The sequence below is a fragment of the Canis aureus genome, chromosome 5 (genome assembly GCF_053574225.1).
Source record: "Canis aureus isolate CA01 chromosome 5, VMU_Caureus_v.1.0, whole genome shotgun sequence".
Classification (NCBI taxonomy): Eukaryota; Metazoa; Chordata; class Mammalia; order Carnivora; family Canidae; genus Canis; species Canis aureus.
In genome coordinates, this window is record NC_135615.1 from 23,931,982 (window position 1) to 23,953,429 (window position 21,448).

At 43.9% G+C, this 21,448-nt stretch overlaps 2 protein-coding genes across 4 annotated transcripts in view; one reads left to right on the forward strand and one right to left on the reverse strand.

Annotated features, from left to right (window-relative positions):
- Positions 1 to 2,218: 2,218 nt before the first annotated feature.
- LOC144313835 (phytanoyl-CoA dioxygenase, peroxisomal-like) lies at positions 2,219 to 20,187 on the forward strand. Of its 3 annotated transcripts, XM_077897206.1 has the most exons (9): positions 2,220 to 2,588; positions 5,930 to 5,988; positions 7,405 to 7,515; positions 8,336 to 8,504; positions 11,231 to 11,312; positions 12,655 to 12,836; positions 14,910 to 15,059; positions 17,628 to 17,762; positions 19,877 to 20,187. In XM_077897206.1, the coding sequence occupies exons 1-9, from the start codon at positions 2,235 to 2,237 to the stop codon at positions 19,928 to 19,930; spliced, it is 1,296 nt and encodes a 431-aa protein (XP_077753332.1). In that variant the 5' UTR covers positions 2,220 to 2,234; the 3' UTR covers positions 19,931 to 20,187. The 3 variants fall into 3 exon arrangements, with proteins under 3 accessions (XP_077753333.1, XP_077753332.1, XP_077753334.1); XM_077897207.1 differs by lacking the exon at positions 14,910 to 15,059 and having other exon boundaries at positions 2,219 to 2,588; XM_077897208.1 differs by lacking the exons at positions 2,220 to 2,588; positions 5,930 to 5,988 and adding an exon at positions 6,862 to 6,867.
- Positions 5,874 to 21,448, reverse strand: part of MCM10 (minichromosome maintenance 10 replication initiation factor) — a 106,406-nt gene continuing 90,831 nt past the window's right edge. Inside the window, exon 22 of the mRNA XM_077897198.1 lies at positions 5,874 to 5,891. The gene's annotated coding sequence lies outside the window, so the exon portion shown is untranslated. The remainder of the gene's footprint in view (positions 5,892 to 21,448) is intronic.

Consider the following 21,448-nt stretch of genomic DNA (forward strand, 5'->3'; position numbering starts at 1 on the left):
TGCCTAGGAAGAGATACTGAAATACTTACTGTGTAAGCAATATGTACTTTTTGGCCAAATATTTTTAAAATAACTTAGTACGTTGTAGTCTGCAATTCTGCATGCCTTATGATGAATAAATGGGAGTGCTTTAAGTTGTTCTGATCTGAGATGTTTGAGCCAGCAGTTTTGGTCTGAATTTAGCGTTGCCTTTCAAGGAGTTATAACCGAATTCTAAGTTTTACAGTTTTATTCTGTAAAGAGAGACCAGAATAGCTATACTGTACTACTACTGCGATGCTTTTCTTTATTTTTAGAAGTAATAAAGCAAGCATAGATAATGATGCTTCAGATACATAAGTATCTTGTGTGTGCATGTATGTGGGTACACAGAGAGAGGTCTAGATTTCCCCCAACCTACCTCCTTGAGCTTCTCATCCCCCAAGCTCGGAGCACCCTTTTTCTCTAGACAAGGTATTGGTTGCATAGATAATATAATTTACTTTCAACAGTAATTTTGCACCTTTTCTCACTAGAGAGAATAGTGCATATGGGGGGCACCTGGGTGGCTCAGTTGGTTAGGCGTCCACCTTCAGCTCAGGTCATGATTCTGGAGTTCTAGGATTGACACCTGTATCAGGCTGTGCACTAAGCATGTACTCTGTTGTCGCACTGCTTCTGCTCCTAACCCCTACTTCCTTTATCTCTCTCTCAAATTGATGAATAAAATCTTAAGAAGAAACCAAAATGATGACATATTTCTAAGGTGAGACATTCCTGAAGTAACTCTTTAAGACAAAGAAACAATGAGAAAAATGAAGAAGAAAAAAGAAACAATGAGATGCTATGTCAATCATCTGCAGAGACTGGATGAAAAGATATTCTAGAAAGAATTTCTAGTTCTTACAGTCATTATGGAAAGCAGTATGGAAGTTCCTCAAAAAATTTGAACTAGAACTACCATATGAGGGGCGCCTGGGTGGTTCCGTGGTTGAGCGTCTGCCTTTGGCTCAGGTGGTGATCCCGGGGCCTGGGATCAAGTCCCACATTGGGCTCCCCGCAGGGAGCCTGTTTCCACCTCTGCCTAGGTCTCTGTCTCTTCCTCTCTCTCTCTCTCTCTCTCTCTCTCTCTCTGTGTCTCTCTTATTTAAAAAAAAATAAAAATAAAAAAAGAACTGCCATATGATCCAGTAATCCCACTTCTGGGTATCTATCCAAAGGAACTGAAATTAGATCTCAAAGAGATATCTGCACTCCCACCTCCACCTAGCACTATTCACAAGAGGCAAGATAAAGCAAACCTAAGTGGTGGTCAACAAGTGAAAAGGTAAAGAAAACAAGGTACACACATACAATGGAATATGATTCAGCATTAGTGAGGAAGGACATCCTACCATTTTGTGACAACAAGGATGCAGCTTGAGGGCACTAGGTTAAGTGAGATAGGCCAGTCACAGAGAGACAGGTACCTCCTTCTCCCACTTACCCAAGGAATTTAAGAGTCAAACTCACAGAAGCAGAGACAATGGTGGTTACCAGGGGTTAAAGAGAGGGGAGAATGGAGAGGTGACGGTTTAAGGCTACAAACTTTCAGTGAAGCTACATAAGTGGTTCGAGAAGTCTATAATACAGCATAGTGTCTACAGCTAGCAATGTTGCAATATATACTTAAAATTTGCTAAGACGTGGATCTTATCTTGTGTTCTTCCCACATACAAACAAAATAGTGAGGTGAAGAGTATGGGAGAAAATTTTGAGAAGGGATGGTGGTTATGACCTCGATGGTGGTGGCAGTATCATGCATACTTACCCCAAAGAAACTGAATTGTTGGAACGGAACGGAAAGAAAAGGAGGGGAAGGGAAGAGAAGGGAAGGCCTGGCTTGGTTGGTGGATCCTGAACTACTGATGTTGGGGTGGTCAGTTCGAGCCTCATGTTGAGTAGAAATTAGTTCAAATAAATGAATTTAAAAAGAGAGAGAGAAAGATAAAACTTCAGAGTTTTAGAAAATTTAAAATACTAGACTGTGGATCACACTAGCTTCAGAGTCATTCCTTCAGGGACTTTCTTTTTCTTGAATGAGAAGCCAATATGTTTCGGCAACCTCAGACTGGATCCCCAAATTCCTCTTTGGATCAGCACCTTACTTGTATGGGTGAACGACCACGTGAATTGTCAGAGCATCTGCACAGGGAGGGAGGGGCACAGTCACGTGGGATTAAACAGACTGAAAGTCCCGGTTGGGAGCATGGGTCATGTGTTGGCTCATTTCTCCCTGGACGACCTTCACCGGGTTAGAAGCCCTTGAAAGGATCTCTGCGATCTCGAGGAGCAGGGTGTGCGGGCATCCATCCTCTCCGCCCGGGGCGCCCAGTGCGTGGACCCAGGAGGCCCGGGGCATCTCCGCACGACGGAGAATCCGGGAGTTCGACGCCCTCCGCCTGGGCCACTACTGCTCCTCATCAGCCCCCACCCCCCCACGCCCAGCCCTGCAGCAGCTGTCAAGCCCTGCTGAGCCGTCTCCTGTCGCGGCCATGAACCAGCGCCAGGCAGCCGCCCGCCTGCGCGTCGTGCTGGGACACCTCGGCCAGACCTCCGCCAGGACCGGCGTATCCTTTGGGCTGCGGGAGCTCGGGCTGCAGGAGGGGTGGCCTCCAGGGTCCCCTGGGTCGGCGCCCGCGTCCCCGTGATGGTCCCGCCTGTTCCGGGCGCCCGGGGCGGGGGGCAGGGCGGCAGGCAGCAGGGGGCATCCGGCCGCCGGGAGGGCGCGGGCAGTGCGGGCCCCGGGGCTGATGCGCGCCCCCAGCCCCCGGCGTCCGCGCCGTCCCGGGCCCGGGGCCCCGCGCTGCGGGCGGAGAGCAGGCGGCGTGCGCGCAGCTCCCCGGGCCTCTGGCCGCGGCCGCCCGGAGCCCGGGAAAGGCGAAGCACGGGCCCGGCACCGCGCGCGGAGCTGCCCGGGGCGGCCGGGCGGGCGGGCGGGCGGGCGGCAGCGGGACCCTCGGGCCGGGCCGGCCCCCTCCGCGGGGGAGCCCGCTCTGGCCGCGGCCCCGGCGCTCCCCTCCTGCCCGGGACCTGCGTGCGCCGCCCGCCGCCCGCCGCGCCCAGGGGCCCGCGCTCTCCGCGGCCTCGGCCTTCACGAGGGCAGCTCGCAGGCGCCGTGGGCGCCACTGCTGTGGCATCCAGGACACGTCGCTGCAGGACAGGGACACCAAGTTGCCGGATAGAACCGGGTCTCCTGATCCCTCTGGGGGCCACTTCGGGGAGCCTGGGAAACGCTGCGCGCGATTTTCCCTTAAGCCGCGGGACTCGTCTCTGTCCTGCTGTGGGCAGGGTCCTGAAACCTTTCCTACAAATGAGACTGGCTGTTGTAGGATTGCTCTGAGTTCCAAGCCGCGATGCAGCGGTAAACGAAAGTCCAGCCGCCCTCCCACAAGGCTGATGAGGTGATCTCATCCGACGGGCCAGAAAGCAGAAACCCAGGCCAGGGGAGAGGCACACTCTTGACCGAAGCCATTTAACTAAAGCGGTGTGTTCCCGGGACGGGCACCGTCAACAGCAGCTGGAAACTTGCTAGAAAGGCAGATTCCAGGCTCATCTCTGACCCTGGACTCCAAACACCTGGGAGTGGGGCCCAGCCATCTGTTTTCACTTGTTTCGGATACATGCCCAACAGTGAGAAGCACCAACATACTGGGACTAGGGATAACTGGGTCCAGTCTGGTACTGCTGTTAACATTTGATATCATGGGCCCCTGGGTGGCTCAGTCCACGAGGCATCTGATTCTTGGATTCTAGCTCAGCTCTTGATCTCAGGGTTATGAGTTCAGGCCCTACACTCGGCTCTATGCTGGGCAATCAGCCTACTTAAGAAAGAAAGAAAGAAAAATCTGATATTCTGATCCTGCTGGTTCTTGCTTTTTTTTCATCTATGTTTCCTAGAACAGCACTATCCAATCAACTTTCTTTGATGCTGGAAATGTCCTACACCAGCATTGTCCAGTACATGTGGCCATTGAGCACTTGAAATATGGCCAGGGCAGGCTTCATTTTCATTCTCTTTATATTAAATAGACAGACGTGGCCGGAGGTTCTGGTATCGGACAGCTCTGCCAAGATGTTCAATGAATGTGTATGTGGTTAGTGCTTAGAGAGGATCCTGGAAATCCTGTGGCAGTTTCTTCCCAGCCTTAACTGGTCTTAAAGAGATGTGGATTCTGGCACAAAGCAGGGATTTTTTTTTTTAAGGCATAAACCATAAGGCTTTTTTAAAATGCAGATATGCATTGAGAAGAAAATAAATATGACTTATAATTCCACCACTCACAGATCATTATCAGTCAGCTTTTTGGTGTGTTTCTTTTCTATGAATTTACATAATTATAGTCATACTGAATGTACAGCTTTTTGCATCTATTTTTTTCATGTTTACTAATATTATGTAGTAAACACCAGAAACATTTGGCTTTATATAATACCCATTTCCACACCATTAAAACATTTTTTAGAGAAAAGCAACTACCACCACCAAAACACACAGTGGTAGGAAGAATTTTGGACTGGAATATTGCTTTCTGGCCACATCTTGCTAGCAGCTGACAAAGGTCATTATCCTCTCTGCCTCAGGGAGAACAAACATTGGCTGGCAGTTCTGTGTCCCTGGCTGTTTCTCTCCTTGACAGTAATACTGTCCCCAGTTACATAAAGACATGACAAAAATAACATGTTTATGAGTAGTGACATTCTGACAGTCACTCCTTAAGCTAAAGAAACAAACAAAAAAATTAAAAGGAAAAAAGGAGGGACACCTGGGTGGCTCAGAGGTTGAGTGCCTCCCTTTGGCCCAGGACGTGATCCTGGAGTCCCAGGATCGAGTCTGGCATCGGGGTCCCTGCATGGAGCCTGCTTCTCCCTCTGCCTGTGTCTCTGCCTCTCTCTCTTGTTTCTCTCATGAATAAATAAATAAAAATCTTTAAAAAAAAAAAAAAGAAAACTAGAAAGAATTTCTAGAGTTCCTGGCTCTTTAGGATATTTAAAATTATACTTGATTGTATGGATCACATTTTTCCTGCAGCCAGTGTCTATTTAATAGATATTTTTTAGGGGATCCCTGGGTGGCGCAGCGGTTTGGCGCCTGCCTTTGGCCCAGGGCACGATCCTGGAGACCCGGGATCGAATCCCACATCAGGCTCCCGGTGCATGGAGCCTGCTTCTCCCTCTGCCTGTGTCTCTGCCTCTCTCTCTCTCTCTGTGACTATCATAAAAAAAAAAAAAAAAAAAAAAGATATTTTTTAAAAGCCAGCTAAACTGTTTCTCATATTTGCACTGCATTACCAATAAATTCAATAACTCTTGTGAGAAGCACGTTTCTTCTCACTTCTATTTTCTTTTTAAAAAGTTTTATTTGTTTGCTTATTTATTTATTTATTTATTTATTTATTCATTCATTTATTTATCCATGAATGACACACAGAGACATAAGCAGAAGAAGATGCAGGTATCCTGATGCGGGACTCGATCCCAGGACCCAAGCCGAAGGCACAACCACTGAGCCACCCAGGTGCTCCTCTCCTCACCTTTAGACATGAACCTTACAATGTTTATTTGTTCAGCAGTTTAGTGGAAGGAATAGTCACATAGAATAGGGAAATCTATGAAGGAAACAGTGATGGCTCAAGTGTGGGCTCAGCCATTCTCTGCTGGGTGACCTTGGACCAGTTACTGAGCCCAGGGGTCCAGGCCACCTGCTCTGGGCAGCTGGAATGCTGATAAAGGTCTTGGGGTTTCCAGCCCCTCCTCAGGACTTTGTGAATTGAAATGATGGAAGCAAGGGCGCATACCTGTCATCAGTTCTGTGTGTCTTCCCGGATGAGGGCTAATCCAGGGCCAACTGTGGGTTCCAGAAAATGCTGACTCTGAAATTTAATTTTATTTGCCTTAATTCATATTGTAGGTAGCTTACCCCACTTCGGGAGCTGTGTCTCCAAACAGCTTCCATCCTCCACAATTCCAGTAAGTAGATCTAATGGTTATTAAAAACCATATGATTGAGATATACACACACACACACACACACACAGCTTTTTCTAGTGGGAATTAAGATATAAAATACAACATATCATGTTGCCTGGTGAATTTATTACACAGGGGGTGGGGCCCCTGGGTGGCTCCGTGGGTTAAGTGTCTGACTCTTGATTTCTGCTCAGGTCACGGTCTCAGGATGGTGGGATGGAGCCCCATGGAGGGCTCTGTGCTCAGCAGGGAGTCTGCTTGCCCCTTTCTCTCTGCTCCTCACCCTGCCCTGCCTATCCTCCCTCCCTAAAGAGAATAAATAAAATTAAAAATATTATTCATTATAGAAATCCTCTGTTGCCAGGACTTGTTCTATTTAAACCTAGGGAAAATGTTAAAGACCTTGACTTTAATACTTATATGTATTTTAACATCCAGAAAGGCAAAAGATATCAGAAGTTAATAGTCTGATTATTTCAAATTCAGGCATGTTACGTCTCATTGAAGTTAGCCTATAGTTTGTGGCCATACTGCTCTATCAGCTGGTATCTTTGGCTTATCTTAAATTACCTTTCTCGTGGAAGACTTGATAATCATGGAATATTATCACAGAGCCACAATTCTGATCTAGAATAATGGATGGGGTGCTCTGAGCTGTGCATATGCTATGCACTGAGTTTGCTTTTTGCCACTTTGATTTCTTCTGAGTATGTATGATTTAATATAAAATGTAAAATGTGTTATATGTAAAATAAAATTTAAAATATAAGATCTATTGGATTGTTTCCCACCTGAAAACTCATAATATTCCTGACAAATTACAAATTACAAAATCAGAGAAATAAAAGGAATTGAAAAAAAAAACCACCCACAATTCCATTACATAAAGGCAATCACTTAAAACATGTGGTTCTTTTTTTATTTTTCATTTTTTTCCAAGTAGTGTCTTGGTTTTGCACAAATCTAACTATACTTTATATTATAATCACTGTTCATGCTCTTAAATTCTTCATTTTTTTTTAAAAGTTTTTTAATTAAGAGAAAGCAAGAGGGATAGTGAGTGAGGGGAGGGACAGAGGGAAAGATTCTGAAGTGGACTTCCCCTTAGCAGGTAGGAATCATGGGGCCCTATCTCAGGACCCTTAAGATCATGACCTGACAGGAAATTACCTGGGGCACATGCTCTTCACATTTAATTCCTGAGTCCTACCTATCCCATTGACTAGATATAAGTCATTAATTGTTTTTCTATTTTTTGGTGACAGTAGTTAATGTTTTGGATTTAAAACTTTTTAAAATAAATGTTCACATTAGGGATTCCTAGCTGGCTCACTCAGAAGAAAGAGCACATGACTCTTGCTTCGGGATTGATTATGAGTTGGCTCCATGATAATTTGAAAGTTTTCTTTCTTTTAGGTATACTCGGGATAATGATGTCCTAAGCCTAGAACAGAGAAAATTTTATGAAGAAAATGGGTTTCTTGTCATTAAAAATTTGGTGTCTGACGCTGACATTCAACGCTTTAGGTACAGTAACCTTTCATTATTTTACAAAATATGTTGTATGTTTGCGTTGGGAACATGGGTAAGAGGAGAGTGTGTGTGTTCAGATATTTTTCAGGGATTGGTTCCTTGGGACGTGGTTGGGAACATGAGCTCTGGAACCAGTAAGGCTGGCTTTAATCTTAGCCCTTCTACTTAATCTTGTGTGCCTGGGGCAACTTACTTTCCATGCCTCTCCTTTCCCATCTGTAAATTGGGGAAAATAGGGGCAGCCCTGGTGGCTCCTCAGTTTAGCGCCACCTTCAGGCCAGGGCTTGATCCTGGACCCCCAGATCAAGTCCCATGTTGGGCTCCCTGCATGGAGCCTGCTTCTCCCTCTGCCTGTCTCTGCCTCTCTGTCTCTCTTTGTCATTCATGAATAAATAAATAAAATCTTTAAAAAAAAACCGGGGATAATAGTACTGAGCCCTAGTGTTGTTGTGAGGACTGAATAAAGTAAAAGACGCACAGAGTGCTTCCAACCGGGCCTGGCCCATGGAATGGAGGAGAGAAGTATTTGCCATTGTTACTCAGATGCAACCAAATCACAAATTTTCCCCCACTGTTTTCTTAGGCTAAGGAAGATGTGAGTTCTCACAGCGAATTCTGGCCTCACAGTGAGGAGGCAGGGGCTTGTGAGCTGGCCATTTCCTCACCCTATGCTCAGAGCTGCTCAGCCTGGCCTGGAGGTCAACTTGGTGCAGAGACACCATCTCCTCAATCTTTGTGGATCTTTCCACAGAACTGGCCAGGCAGGTGCCTGGAGCCTACAGTAATGACATCATCTGCCAATTTCATTTCCTAGGGACCAGTTTGAAAGGATCTGCAGAGGGGAGGTGAAACCAGAACAAATGATGATAATGAGAGATGTGTCCATTGCAAAATCAGAATATATTCCAAGTGAAAGGATGATTTCAAAGATCCAATACTTCGAAGACGACAAGGAACTCTTCAGATACTGCACTCTCCCTGAGGTTGGAGAACCTTCCTGTGTTTTCTTTGTTTTTAGGTTAACAGCCCACCGACATGCCTGCCTCAGGCATTGCTGCTTTTTCCTTTATCTGAGCCCCTCTCTGGTGGCTGTAGAGCAGTGGATCTCAGTTGGAGGAGCACATCTGGTGGCACCTGGAGCCCTGTCAGGTTGTCACAAGGTTTGGTCTGTAGAGCCTGGGCATGCCGCTAATGGAGCCCAGGGAGCCTATAATGCACAGAACAGCCCCTCCCCCCAATTAATGAATTATCCGGCCCCAAATGTCAATACTGGCCAGGTGGAGATACCCTGCTCTGGCGCTTGGTAATTAACCTGGTGGAGAAGGGCGGGAATTCTGCAGTGGAGAGGGGGAGCCTCTCTCACACTGAATATGGGCATATCAACAGGAGTCACATTGCAGATCCCACTCACTGTACATCCATTTATTGTTGCTTTTGTTTCTGTGAATCTGGTAGTAGAGGTTTAAGTAGGTCTTTAGAGTTAAACTTGTCTAAAAAATTATTCTTTAAGCATAAATCATATTTATAAAGTTATCCACATAATATAGAAAATGTAAAGTGAAGTCTCCCAACTTTCAGCCCCACTCACTGCCAAGCTTTTAGGTGTATTCAACTAGAATTCTTTCATGGTCATGAAAATGCATCCGTAACCCCCCACCTTTTGTGTTACACAGAACGTACTGGTTGTCACTGTGTTTTGTCCACTTATAATAGACCTCACACATCTTTCCATATCACTTACATATTATTACTGTTTCTTTTTTTTAACATTTTATCTATTTATTCATGAGACAGAGAGAGATGCAGACATTGACAGATGGAGAATAAGCCACCTGTGGGCAGCCTGATGTGAGACTTGATCCCAGGTCCCCAGGACCATGACCTGAGTTTTTTTTTTTTTAAGATTTTATCTATTTATTCATAGACACAGAGAGAGAGAGAGGCAGAGACACAGGCAGAGGGAGAAGCAGGCTCCATGCAGGGAGCCTGATGCGGGACTCGATCCCAGGTCCGCAGGATCACACCCCAGGCTGCAGGCGGCGCCAAACCGCTGCGCCACTAGGGCTGCCCCATGACCTGAGTTAAAGACAGATACTCAACATTGAGTCACCCATGTGTTCCTTGAATAGTTTTATGCGGCACTTTGCATATAGAACATTTTGGAAATTATAACCGCAAGAGCTATTAGATAATTTGACTCATGTGGGAACCTGGCTGGTTTAGTGGGGAGAGCTGCGACATTTTTTATTATTTAAGTGTATGCGCCTTTTTTTTTTTTTTAAGATTTACATATTTATTTAGGCAGGAGAACTGGAAGGGGGCAGAGGGAGAGGCAGAGAGAATCCTCAGGCAGACTCCCTGCTGAGTGCCTAGAAAGACACAGGGCTGGACCCTTATACCCTGAGATCATGATCTCAGCCCCATCCAGAGGTGGACATTTAACGGACTGATCCACCCAGATGACCTGAGCATGTGGCTCTTGATGTCTGGGTTTTGAGTTCGAACCCCAGGTTGGGTGTGATGATTGCTTAAAACTTAAAAAAAAAAAAAAAAAAAATCTGGGCAGCCCAGGTGGCTCAGTGGTTTAGCGCCAACTACAGTCCAGGGCGTGATCCTGGAGACCCAGGATGGAGTCCCATGTCGGGCTCCAAGCATGGAGCCTGCTTCTCCCTCTGCCTATGTCTCGCCTCTCTCTCTCTCTGTCTCTAATGAATAAATAAATAAATAAAATCTTCAACAAAAATCTTTAAACAAATAAAAAATAGACAGAAAATTTCCCTCCTGAGAGAAGACCGTATACACAGGCCACCTATGATGTCCAGCCCCCTTGAGCTGGGGACAAAAGGGGATGTTGCCTAACTGAACCATCCATTCTCCTCACTCTTAAATCCTGCTATGGCAATGGAACTTGTGAGCATTGATCAAAGAGGAAAAGCCTGAAGTTAGAAGCAACTTGTGTTACATGAATCCTGATGAGGCCTCCAGGGTTCCCACCATTCTCAAGTGTGCACCATGCACCTGCTGGTTCATGAAATGATTTTTTGGAGGTAGGGATGATTTAGTAGTTGGATATTTATTTCAATGTGTATTGGAAAAAGTAACCAGGGCATTAAACTTATCACTTCAAGAATACTATTAATCAGGATAAGACAAGAGCTAATTCAGGAAAATTATTATTTTTTAAAAGATTTATTTATTCATTCAGAGAGAGAGAGAAAGAGAGGCAGAGACACAGGCAGAGGGAGAAGCAGGCTCCATGCAGGGAGCCTGACGTGGGACGCGATCCCGGGTCTCCAGGATCACACCCCGGGCTGCAGGAGACGCTAAACCGCTGCGCCACCAGGGCTGCTATTCAGGAAAATTATTGACTAATATTGGGCAGTTAGCAACATATGCTAGACATTATAAAATGGCTCTTGAGTCACTGAAGTTTAGAAGTCGGGGGGAGGGGAGGGCGGAGGGAGAGAAACACAAGTAGACTTGCCACTGAGCAATTAGCCCAACCTAGCCCATGATTCTATGACCCTGGGATAATGACCTGAGCTGAAATCAGGAATCCGATGCTTAACCAGCTGAGTTACCCAGGAACTTCTACCAATTGTTTTGCATAACTATTGGCGTCCTGGCTTTTGTAATAAATAATTGTACTTTGTACCACGGGCCTGTTTATTTGATTTTTTGTGAAACTTTTTTTCCTGTTTTCTCTTAGATTCTGAAATATGTGGAGTGCTTCACTGGACCCAATATTATGGCCATGCATACAATGCTGATAAACAAACCGCCAGATTCTGGTAAAAGACTCATATTTCAAGGAGAAAAACAAACAAACAGGAAGTTTCAAGCATTCCAACTATAGCTGTGTGTAATACTGCTAAACTTTGATAAATAAATATTTATATACTTTCATTTACGTCTCAAAACAGCACACATCATAATAGTTGAGGTAGAATAGTTATTTCAGATATTAACTGGAGAGTTATTGTTGCTTTTTCAGAAGACAGGCTTGCTTCTAAAAAGTGCGATTAAATAAACATGACTGTTCATATACCATCGGTTGCTATTATTATAATCATCACCTGTAAGGTTTGTTAACCATTCTCACCTATGATAGGGTGAATTCTGCTTTTCTGATTGAAGATATTATGATTACTAACAAAATTAAAACTATATTTATGAATCACAAACTACAGTTGCTCTTAAAATTCCTTGTCCTTGCTGAAATGTAGCTCCTAAGATCTCATTACCACAGAAAGCGATTTGAAAGCTAAAACCCAGGAATGAGTATTTCTAAAAAAATTTTGTGTAGCTCACCCGGGACTTGAACTCATGAGCCTGAGATCAAGCCTTGAGCTGACATCAAAAGTCAGATATCTAACTGACTGAGCCACCTAGGTGCTCCAAGGAATCTGCATTTTTGAAGCCATCCCCAGCCATTGGACCATGCTGAGAAATTCTGCTCTACCTGTAATAAATTGATCCTTCAAGATCCTTTATCCTTCTCCACTTTTTCTGGAGAAAAAGAGCCAGGAGAACTTTATTTGACAGGCTTGTAGTTTAATTAACATCACCAAATCTTTCCTACCCTGGATGTCTTGTTTAGAGACGTCATAAAACATAAAACAAACATAAACATGGCTGAGGGAGCTGTGGTCCTCCATAGTGATGTACACCAAGTGCTTTTCGTTCTGTGATGTACTTTTTGGAAACCTTTTATTAATTTAGTTAATGATACTTTTTTTGCATCAGCCACTTACAAGGCTAACAGAGAACCTCCAATTTGGTTACTCTCTTCAAGTATTAAAACTTTTTTTTTTTTGGTACTCTGCTCTGTACCCAAACCACAATTACAAAGAAATAAAATACAATAGAGTTCATGACAATTCAGTGTATGAATTTCTAGTGAATGCTGTGTGTCAGTACGTCCTCGGCTCCCAGGAACCCAGAAAAAAAGTAGAGGATCTGGAGTTGCCCTTTGGATTTGATATTCGAATTTGATGCTTATCTCTCTGGACTGATTTTCTGTAATGTTGTTTCACTTCTTTGGGTTTTTCAGGAAGTCATTGTCGTGGTTTTGCAGGCAAAAGAGATGAAATCTGAGATGCGAGTGTGTGTTAACAGCAGGATCTGTTTCAGGCAAGAAGACATCCCGCCATCCCTTGCATCAGGATCTGCACTACTTCCCCTTCAGGCCCAACAATAAAATTGTCTGTGCTTGGACAGCCATGGAGCACATCGACAGGAACAATGGCTGCCTGTGTGTGCTTCCAGGCACACACAAAGGCCCTCTGAAGCCACACGATTATCCAAACTGGGAGGTATGTCTTGTTAGAGGAGGAATCTTTTTTGTTGTTGTTGTTATTATCTTTAAGATTTTATTTGGGAGAAGAGGGAAGGAGAGACAGAAGGGAAGGGGAAGGGACAAGCAGATTCTGCTGAGCATGAGTCAGATATATGCTTGAACTTCACACCCTGAGATCATGACCTGAGCTGGCTACAAGACTTGAACACCAAATTGACTGAGCCACCAGGACCTCTAGAGGCAAAAATCCTTTATTTTTTTTTTTAAGATTTTATTTATTTATTCAAGAGACACACAAGACAGAGAGGCAGAGACATAGGCAAAGAGAAGCAGGCTCCATGCAGGGAGACCACTGTGGGACTCAGTCCTAGGATTCCAGGATCATGCTCTGGGCCCAACATGGGCGCTCAAGCGCTGAGCCACCCACGTGTCCCAGGGAGAAATCTTAACCATAATATTTTTTGTTTTGATTCTACAACAGTATCCATAAAGAGCTTTAACAATGAGATGGCATTTCCTTCTTAAGAAAACATGGTTTTGGAATTAGGATCAGGGAACATTTGCAACACCATGTGCATGTGTCAAGTGCCGAGTACTTCTTACTCACTGATTGATGGCTCTTGGCATAAAGAAGAGAGAGGAATCATCTCTTTCTCTCTAGAGAGATCAACGAAGACCCTGAGGAAGCATGAGTAGTATTCCATTCATAACCATTGCATGGCTTATGGATTGAGCTAGTGCTGTTGGAAGAGTATAGAAAGCTTTTGAGCCCATAAATGGTGACATCAAATTGGTCCTTCAATAATGATAATCTAGAGGCCTAGAGAAGAATATACTGGAGGTGAGAGTCCAGAGGCAGAGAAACCAGAGAGGAGGTGATAAGTGTTTTAGGTATCAGACAATATGGTCTTGAAATCCCATAATGATGGTCAGAATGGGATAGAGCACGGGTTGTTAAGGCAGGAACAATGGATGTGATCTGTAGGAAGTAAAGAATATAGCTTTCAGGACTTCTGTCTCAATTAGATTCTTGCGCTGAGGATTAGTGCCAAGGAAAATACTGGGGGTCTGGATTCTGATATAATGGAAACTGTGAGATTCACAAATTCAGTTGAGTTTTGGGGAAACTTTGGTGCAGGCAACAGAAGTGGGCTGTGGCTGACTTAAGCCAAACGGAGTGTTTTGGAGGGTGGCAGGCACCTGCTGAGTCCATGGAAAGGCTGGCTAGCTCTGATGAGCGGGAAAGTGGGGGTTATATTCCGTGGGAACACTTAGGGTGGGGCACCTAGTGGGGTCAACTGAACTGTGATCATGACCAGTGCCTTCCATCCTCTGCTCAGATTCAAAGTGACCACAGTGGGAGGTTAGATTGACTTAGCTTAGGTCACATATCAACTCTGGCCAGGAGAGAAGTGCACTGTATGAAAACCACAACTGAGTCCAGCAGGAAAGCAGTCCTTTCCCCAGAAGAATGTGGCATAGTCTCAGGAAGGGAAATGTGATGCCGTCCTTCCACCATAACTATTACTTAATGAAATAACTGACTTGGGAAATAGTTATAAAAACAGGATCTTTGAATTTACTGTTTTTCTTTCCTTACTCTGGATGTGACACCAGTGCTTTCTGAGCTGAGAAAAATTGAGATTTTCTCTCTGCTGGTTTGGGAGAATAGTTAGCTTCTTAGAGGTACTCCTGAGTTATAGAAGAATGATTCAGGCAAAGTTCTAGGTGAGGAGAATATCATACTGGGAAAGAATGATTATACATTCAGGCTTGAAAGGTGATCTCCCATGTTAACTGCAACATGCAACGTTGATCTAGATCCTCAAATATAATACAGTTATGACGGGTATGTGGAAATTTCAGCATCTTCCTTTGCCTCCCTAAATCCATGATTTTAATATCACAATGTGACTTTCACAGCCACACATCTGAGAAGCTTTTGTATATTTGCAGTACCTTTTAAGAATCTATTTATCTTTCTCTTGGAAGAGCTTAGGAAACCTTTGCTTTTCCTAATGAGTCATTGATAAAATTTTTAGTCATTGGGTTCCTCAAATACAGAGTTGGGTTCTCTTATGCGTTCTAGGGGGGCGTGAACTTAATGTTCTATGGGATCCAGGACTATGATGAAAACAGCCCCTGCGTGCACCTTGTGATGAAGAAGGGAGACACCGTTTTCTTTCATCCTTTGCTCATCCACGGATCTGGCTGGAACAAAACTCAAGGATACCGCAAGGTATGCATTACATCACCGTGCTTTCCAAAGACGAATAGGTTAGAAGCAAAAATGTCAAGATATGTGAAACTTTATGAGATTTGTGATGTTTAACTAAACTGCTCTTGCTCTGGTTTATTTACCAGGAAATATATTTGATACCTCATACTTTTTTTGCTAAGTTATCAATAGGAGACGAGTGACCTCAGTTTCCCAATCCTACTGATCCTGAATTAGGAACATTCATAGAATTGCTTCAGAGAAAGAACATATTTGGTAGCCCACAGCCTGTGCTTTTGGAGACAGAAACAATGGCTGATGTACTAAAATCTTAAAATGGGAAATGGATATAGGAACCGTTTATGACGGCAGTATATAATAGCTTTGTTATTGAATTGGCTGCCCAGAAATAAGATTTAGCAGCAAGCCATGTTTTTCGCCCCTTAGCTATGAATATATTAAAAACCTATTGATTTCATTGCTTACATTAAGATTTGACAAAATTTCCCATATTCCCAGATTTCTCTCTTCTCAAAAATTCAGCAGCTCTGACAGCACTGTGGACTGACATTACCCACATTACATGGCTCTTATTACAATATATTAGGGGGTTTTGGGGTTGAGTGAAGCGTGCCAGTTTGTCACACCAACACCCGTTGTCTCCCTAGGTGCAGGGTAGGCTACCAGGTTTCATCTTCTATTCATTCATATTTCCACCAGGTCAACAGGGCCAGGATGAGGGTGAGGCAAGAAAGCCCTCTCCTCCAGGGAAAATATAACAGGGTTAGGAGGATGGTGCTAAAATACCTCAACAATCAAGTTAAATGATAGTTTAAGGCAGTATTTAGAAAATCAACATCAATGCAAAAAAATATCTTTGATGAACACAATGCCAAAATTTTAAATAAAGACTAGATCAGACTCCCCACCAGCATGACCCTCAGAAGTATACAAGCAGGCGGTACAGAAACAAGACATAAATAATGTGAGTGTTGTGAAATTCATGAATTTGGGCCTTATCATGTATCCTTGGTGTCAACATTCAACTTGAAATGAAAAATGGAAATTTAGGTATATGTGTATCAAAATAGGAAGCTAAGATAAATAGTTTGAAACTCTGTATGAGTTAGAAAATTGTATTACTTCCTATATGATCAGGATCATAAAGTAATATAGGATAGCTACATATTGAAAGATTTCATGTCGAATCCTTAGAAAATAGTATAAAATGATTACTGTAGGACCTAAAAGGTAAATAAGAAAACCAAGTAATGTGGTTGATAACATCCTAACACTGCAATTTTTTTCAATAGATTTTCAACTACCAATTTGGGAAAAGATGAACCTTACAAAAAGACTTCAAAACATGTATATAGTAATGTACTTATCGCCTCTGGCCTCAGGTGTCACTACTCCTTGGTGTAGTGTGGGGGCATCCATGGGAAATGATGTTTGTGATACCACTGTCTAGAAATCTCATGTTGAGGGCAGCCTTGGTGGCTCAGCAGTTTAGCGCAGCCTTCAGCCCATGGCTCAGCGGTTTAGCGCAGCCTTCAGCCCAGGACGTGATCCTGAAGTCCGCGGATCAAGTCCCACATCAGGCTCCCTCCATGGAGCCTGCCTCTCCCTCTGCCTGTGTCTCTGCTGCTCTCTCTCTATCTCTCTGTGTCTCTCATGAATAAATAAATAAAAATCTTAAAAAAAAAATCTCATGTTGCGAGCAAAACAGGCAGACCTGAGAAGCGAAGTCACCACAAGAGAGCTAACATGTGACGAGGAAAGTGAGTTTTAAGTTTATCTGCTGATAACCTTTTCAAGAATAGGGAGAACCAGGGCACCTGGGTGGCTCGGTGGTTGAGTGTTTGTCTTTGGCTCAGGTCATGATCCTAGGGGTCCTGGGATTGAGTCCAGCATCGGGCTCCCCAGGGGAGCCTGTTTCTCCCTCTGCCTGTGTCTCTGCCTCTCTCTCTGTGTCTCATGAATAAATAAAATCTTAAAAAAAAAAAAAAAAAAGAATGGGGAGAACTAAGTAACCTCCTCTTACCTTCAGAAGGAAACAAGATGAGTGCCGTATATGAATGCTATTGGACTTCAAATGTTCTTTTGATTTGACAGGAGTGGACGTGTATATTATTTTCCTTCGCAAGGTATTTTGTGTTTTTTTTTTTCTTGATCTTTAGACATTAAAATAACAAAGCACCACAAACTCAGCTGAGTAACTAACTTCTGTGACTAAGAAGAGGATGAAGAACCCTGGAACCCATTCCTGTGTAGGACTCGAGGACATGCACTCGCTAGATAAATCACATGTTTAAAGTCCTCTTACTCTTGTCATTATGTTCTCTGCCCATTTTGAAAACAGGTATCCCAGGGAGCTTAAAACCTCTTGGAAATTCTCAGTCAGCCTTTAGCTGTACCTAGGGGGAGAAAAGACTCCAACCCCAAAGAGACTAATCCAAGACACGATGGAACATTCTAGAAATCAAATGCTAGTGAAATAGCTGATGTTCTAAAAGAAGTCTTTCTGTTTGGTTGTTGCTGTTAACAGATTTTTTTCTCCCCCAATATTAATCATTTCACCCTGCACAGGCAATTTCCTGCCATTTCGCCAGTGCTGACTGCCACTACATCGATGTGAAAGGCACCAGTCAAGAAATCGTTGAGAGGGAAGTTATGGAGTTAGTACACAGATTATACGGAATTCCGAAAGATACCAGCTTGCAGGTACGTTTGTATGAGATGAAAGATTTATGAGTATTTTCTTCAATGCATGACAATACTCATATCTATTTTTTAAAAGATATTCTTTATTTATTTGAGAAAGAAAGAGAGAGGAAGAGAGAGCATGAGCAGTGGGGAGAGAAAGAGGGAGAGGAAGAAGTAGACTTCCTGCTGAGCAGGGAGCCTGATGTTGGGATCAATCCAGGATCCTGAGATCATGAACTAAGTGGAACATAGAGGCTTAACCAAATGGGCCACCAGGCAACTCTGTTATCCCTGATTTAATTTGGAAGCATAATGTGCATTGTTTAGAGCACCGTGCAGAAGCCTTGCTGAGATCCACTGAGAATTTCAGCTAATACTTGCTTCCCCAACATGGTGCACCTGAGCTTCCCAGGCTTCTTTATGTCTTTTGGCCGCCCTGTGCTGTGTAGGCTATCCTGTTCCAGAACAGGCAGGTAGGAAAGGAAACAGCAGATCTGGAGGAGAGCAAGTGAACGACAAAAGCCACCTTCTGAATGCACATAAGGAAAGTTAAAGGTTTGGGATGTTACCCATAGGCCTCCCTTAATTTCTCTACAACAGAGTATTTACATATATGCAGATCCAATAACTGTCCCAGAAGCAATTCTCAAGCAGGTTTCTGGGTGGGTCAGTTAGCATCTGGGGTTCCACGGAGCTGATGGCAGAAACCACTGATGCTTATCAAGAGGGGACATGAGACATTATTTCATATGCTTTGCTACTTAATACACAACACTTGTAAAGTAGTTGCGTGTAGCTAGTGGGCATTCAGTGCTGCCGATGATCCCCAGACAAATTACAGTCAAGCCAAAGAAATAAACATATTTGCCTGGTAGACAAAGACATTTTAGCCTCCGAACCAAGAAGCTGATCCTATGTTCCAATTTGCAGAAATCACCAATATATGTTTTCCTAGGGGGTGACAGGACCTCCACGTAGACTGAATGTAATGATAACTCGGCCCCTCTAGTACTGTGAAGAGTACCGCACACCAGCACTACGCTACTGGGCCACTGGGAATCACCTTCTGAAAGTCATTCCCAGCTGAAGAATCTTACTTCCCCCTTGGCCCCTTCTCCCTTTAGAACCTACGAATCCACCCCATATCAGAAGAGGCTCTCATTTCACATTTGCCGATGGTGGGAAGTCTTGTCCTTCTCTCTTTGCCCAGTTTTTAAAACGCTTTTATGAAGGCATCCTATTTTGTCAAGTGGGGCTTCCGGGTAACACACTGATTCTTGCAGCAGGAAAAAAAAGCATATGTTGTGTTAGCAATTTGTCGGGGTTGTAAATGAATGAACTGCCTCCAGTATTTATTTCAATTATTTGAGAGAGAGAGAGAGAGAGAGAGAGAGAGAACGTGAGCAGGAGGTGGGGGTACGGGCAGAAGGAGAGGGAGGGAATCTCCAGCAGATTCCCCACTGAGCCAGGACCCCAACATGAAGTCCATCCCACCACCCTGAGATGGGTTGGGCTCTTAACTGACTGAGCAACCCATGTGCCCCTCCCTCCCCACTCTTAAGGATAAAATGAAAAGTCCAAGAGGCTACCAGAAGTGATGCAGGTGACAGAGCTACATTTCAGAGTCAGGTTGAATTCTGAAATTAAGCATTCCACCAGACCTTGCTGTCTGCTCAAAAATAAACAAGAAACCAGAAAGCTTGTTGAATCAAAAGTCTCAGTTGTTTGATTAAGAATAAAGCAATAATACCAAATCAACCCAATACCAAATCATGACCTGATTTTCACTGAGGAGCAGATCACTCTAGATGAGGCAGCGAGTGGCTAAAGGAAAGCCAGACAAGGAGTGGGGTCTCCTTTACCAAAAGCCTGCCCAGCCTATTGAGGACACCTGTAGTCAACAGGAGCACCAATTAGCACAGGCTGGCCTCTGGCTCTCTCAGTTTGTTCAACACGATTTCAGATATTGACAAGTAAATTATTGGGAGTCTGAGAATATGGTTCATTTACTGATAGGACCACTGTGAGAGTTTTTCCATTTAACTATTGATAGATGCTAGAAATCTTCTTTGTCTGATGCCCAACAGATTCTCAGTGTTCCATGGACTCACTGTATTTGGCTTTATTTCCAGGAGGTGTCTAGATATCGAGCCCGGCTGGTGAAAGGACGAAGAATTAGCCTTTGAAGTAGCCGCCTGCTGGAGCTCTTTGAGAGAAAACCAAAAGGAATCAAGATGCCTACGGAACATGTTTTATTAATGAGCTGTCCTAATCTTTCCTGCCACTTGTTATGAAGATCACAACGCACTTACAGGGAACTTTATGGGATTTGGTTAGCTCTGGGTGAGGGGCTGTTGCTTTAATGGATGAACAGATGTAACACTGGCCTATTACTGTAGTCAGGAATACTACTTTGCACCTAATAAAGGTCACTGATGTCTAATTTAAGTGTGTTCAGTTACTTTCATTCAGTTAGCTCTTTGCCCAAGCAAGAAGGAATGCTTTAAACTAGGGTCTGCTGACTTTTTTGCATCCCTCTTCTGGAAATCCCACCACCAGATTTCATGGCATGAGAGACTTCTCAGATCTAGAACACTGTCCTCTACACACACGTTTAATGGAGGGCCTTGTGGAGAGAGGACGAGGGTAGATGCTCATGCTTTGACACAGGGGTCCCTTGCATGACTACTCCAACCCAGCCAGCCTCCTTAAAATAGACAGGATCTTTCCAAATCCCTTTCTCTGTTGCTGAACAAGGAAGACAAAAGTGACTCCCTCTGCTAGTTTTTATTGAGTTAGGCAGCTGGAAACCCTCAGCATTTATGAATGAAACCTAAACTCTCTCAAGGTACAGTGAAATTGTTACTTTCGATTTCTAATGGGCACGAACTGGGGAAATTTGTTTTATTTCATTTAAAGATTATTTATTTATTTATGTTAGAGAGAGAGAGAGAGAGAGAGCGGGCACAAGCAGCAGCAGGTGAGAGGGGCAGAGAGAGTGGGAGAAACAGACTCCCCGCTGGGCAGGGAACCTGACAGGGGGCTCAACCCCAGGACCCTTAGATCACGACCTGAGCCTAAGGCAGAAATGTTTAACCCACTGAGCCACCCAGGTGCCCCATGGGGACTTTCTTGTAATACAGAGCTGTGTTTCTACACCAACTGAGAGCAGCAAAGACACATACTACTGATTATTAAGCATACCAGTTAGAATTTAGATCAGGAAAAACAAGGAGTCCCCTTTTTTCAATCTGCTAAGCACAAGTTGTGTACATTGTGCACAAATGTACGTTCACCTTTTTTGTTGGTTTCTTTGTGAGGACACTTTTTTACTTCTTTCTCTTTCTCTCTCTCTTTCTTTCTTTGAGAGAGAGAGCTCAGAGGGAGAGGGAGAAGTAGACTCCTTGCCTAATGGGGGCTCGATCCCCAGGAACCTAGATCATGACTTGAGACAAGGGTAGATGCTTGTTACTGAGCATCCAGGCGCCAGGGGGCCACAGTTTAAGCTCATATCCAGCTGGAAACTGGAAAAGACAAGACAACCCCTGATAGGCTTTAAGGAAATTGGATTATGGAAGAATTGGTCATAAAATGTACATAAGGAATGCAGTGTAATCAGCATGTATGTAGCCCTGTTCTAGCAAAAACCTTTCGAACTCTTTTCAAATTTCAAATACTTATCAAAAAATAAACTTCAACGGGGA

Bases quoted from the DNA above. Each gene is read 5' to 3' on its own strand.
- LOC144313835 (XM_077897206.1), top strand. From the start codon at position 2,235: ATGTGTTGGCTCATTTCTCCCTGGACGACCTTCACCGGGTTAGAAGCC. The intron at 5,989-7,404 runs GTAAGTAGATCT...TCTTTCTTTTAG, and splicing joins TTCCATCCTCCACAATTCCA to GTATACTCGGGATAATGATG. The intron at 12,837-14,909 runs GTATGTCTTGTT...TATGCGTTCTAG, and splicing joins ACGATTATCCAAACTGGGAG to GGGGGCGTGAACTTAATGTT.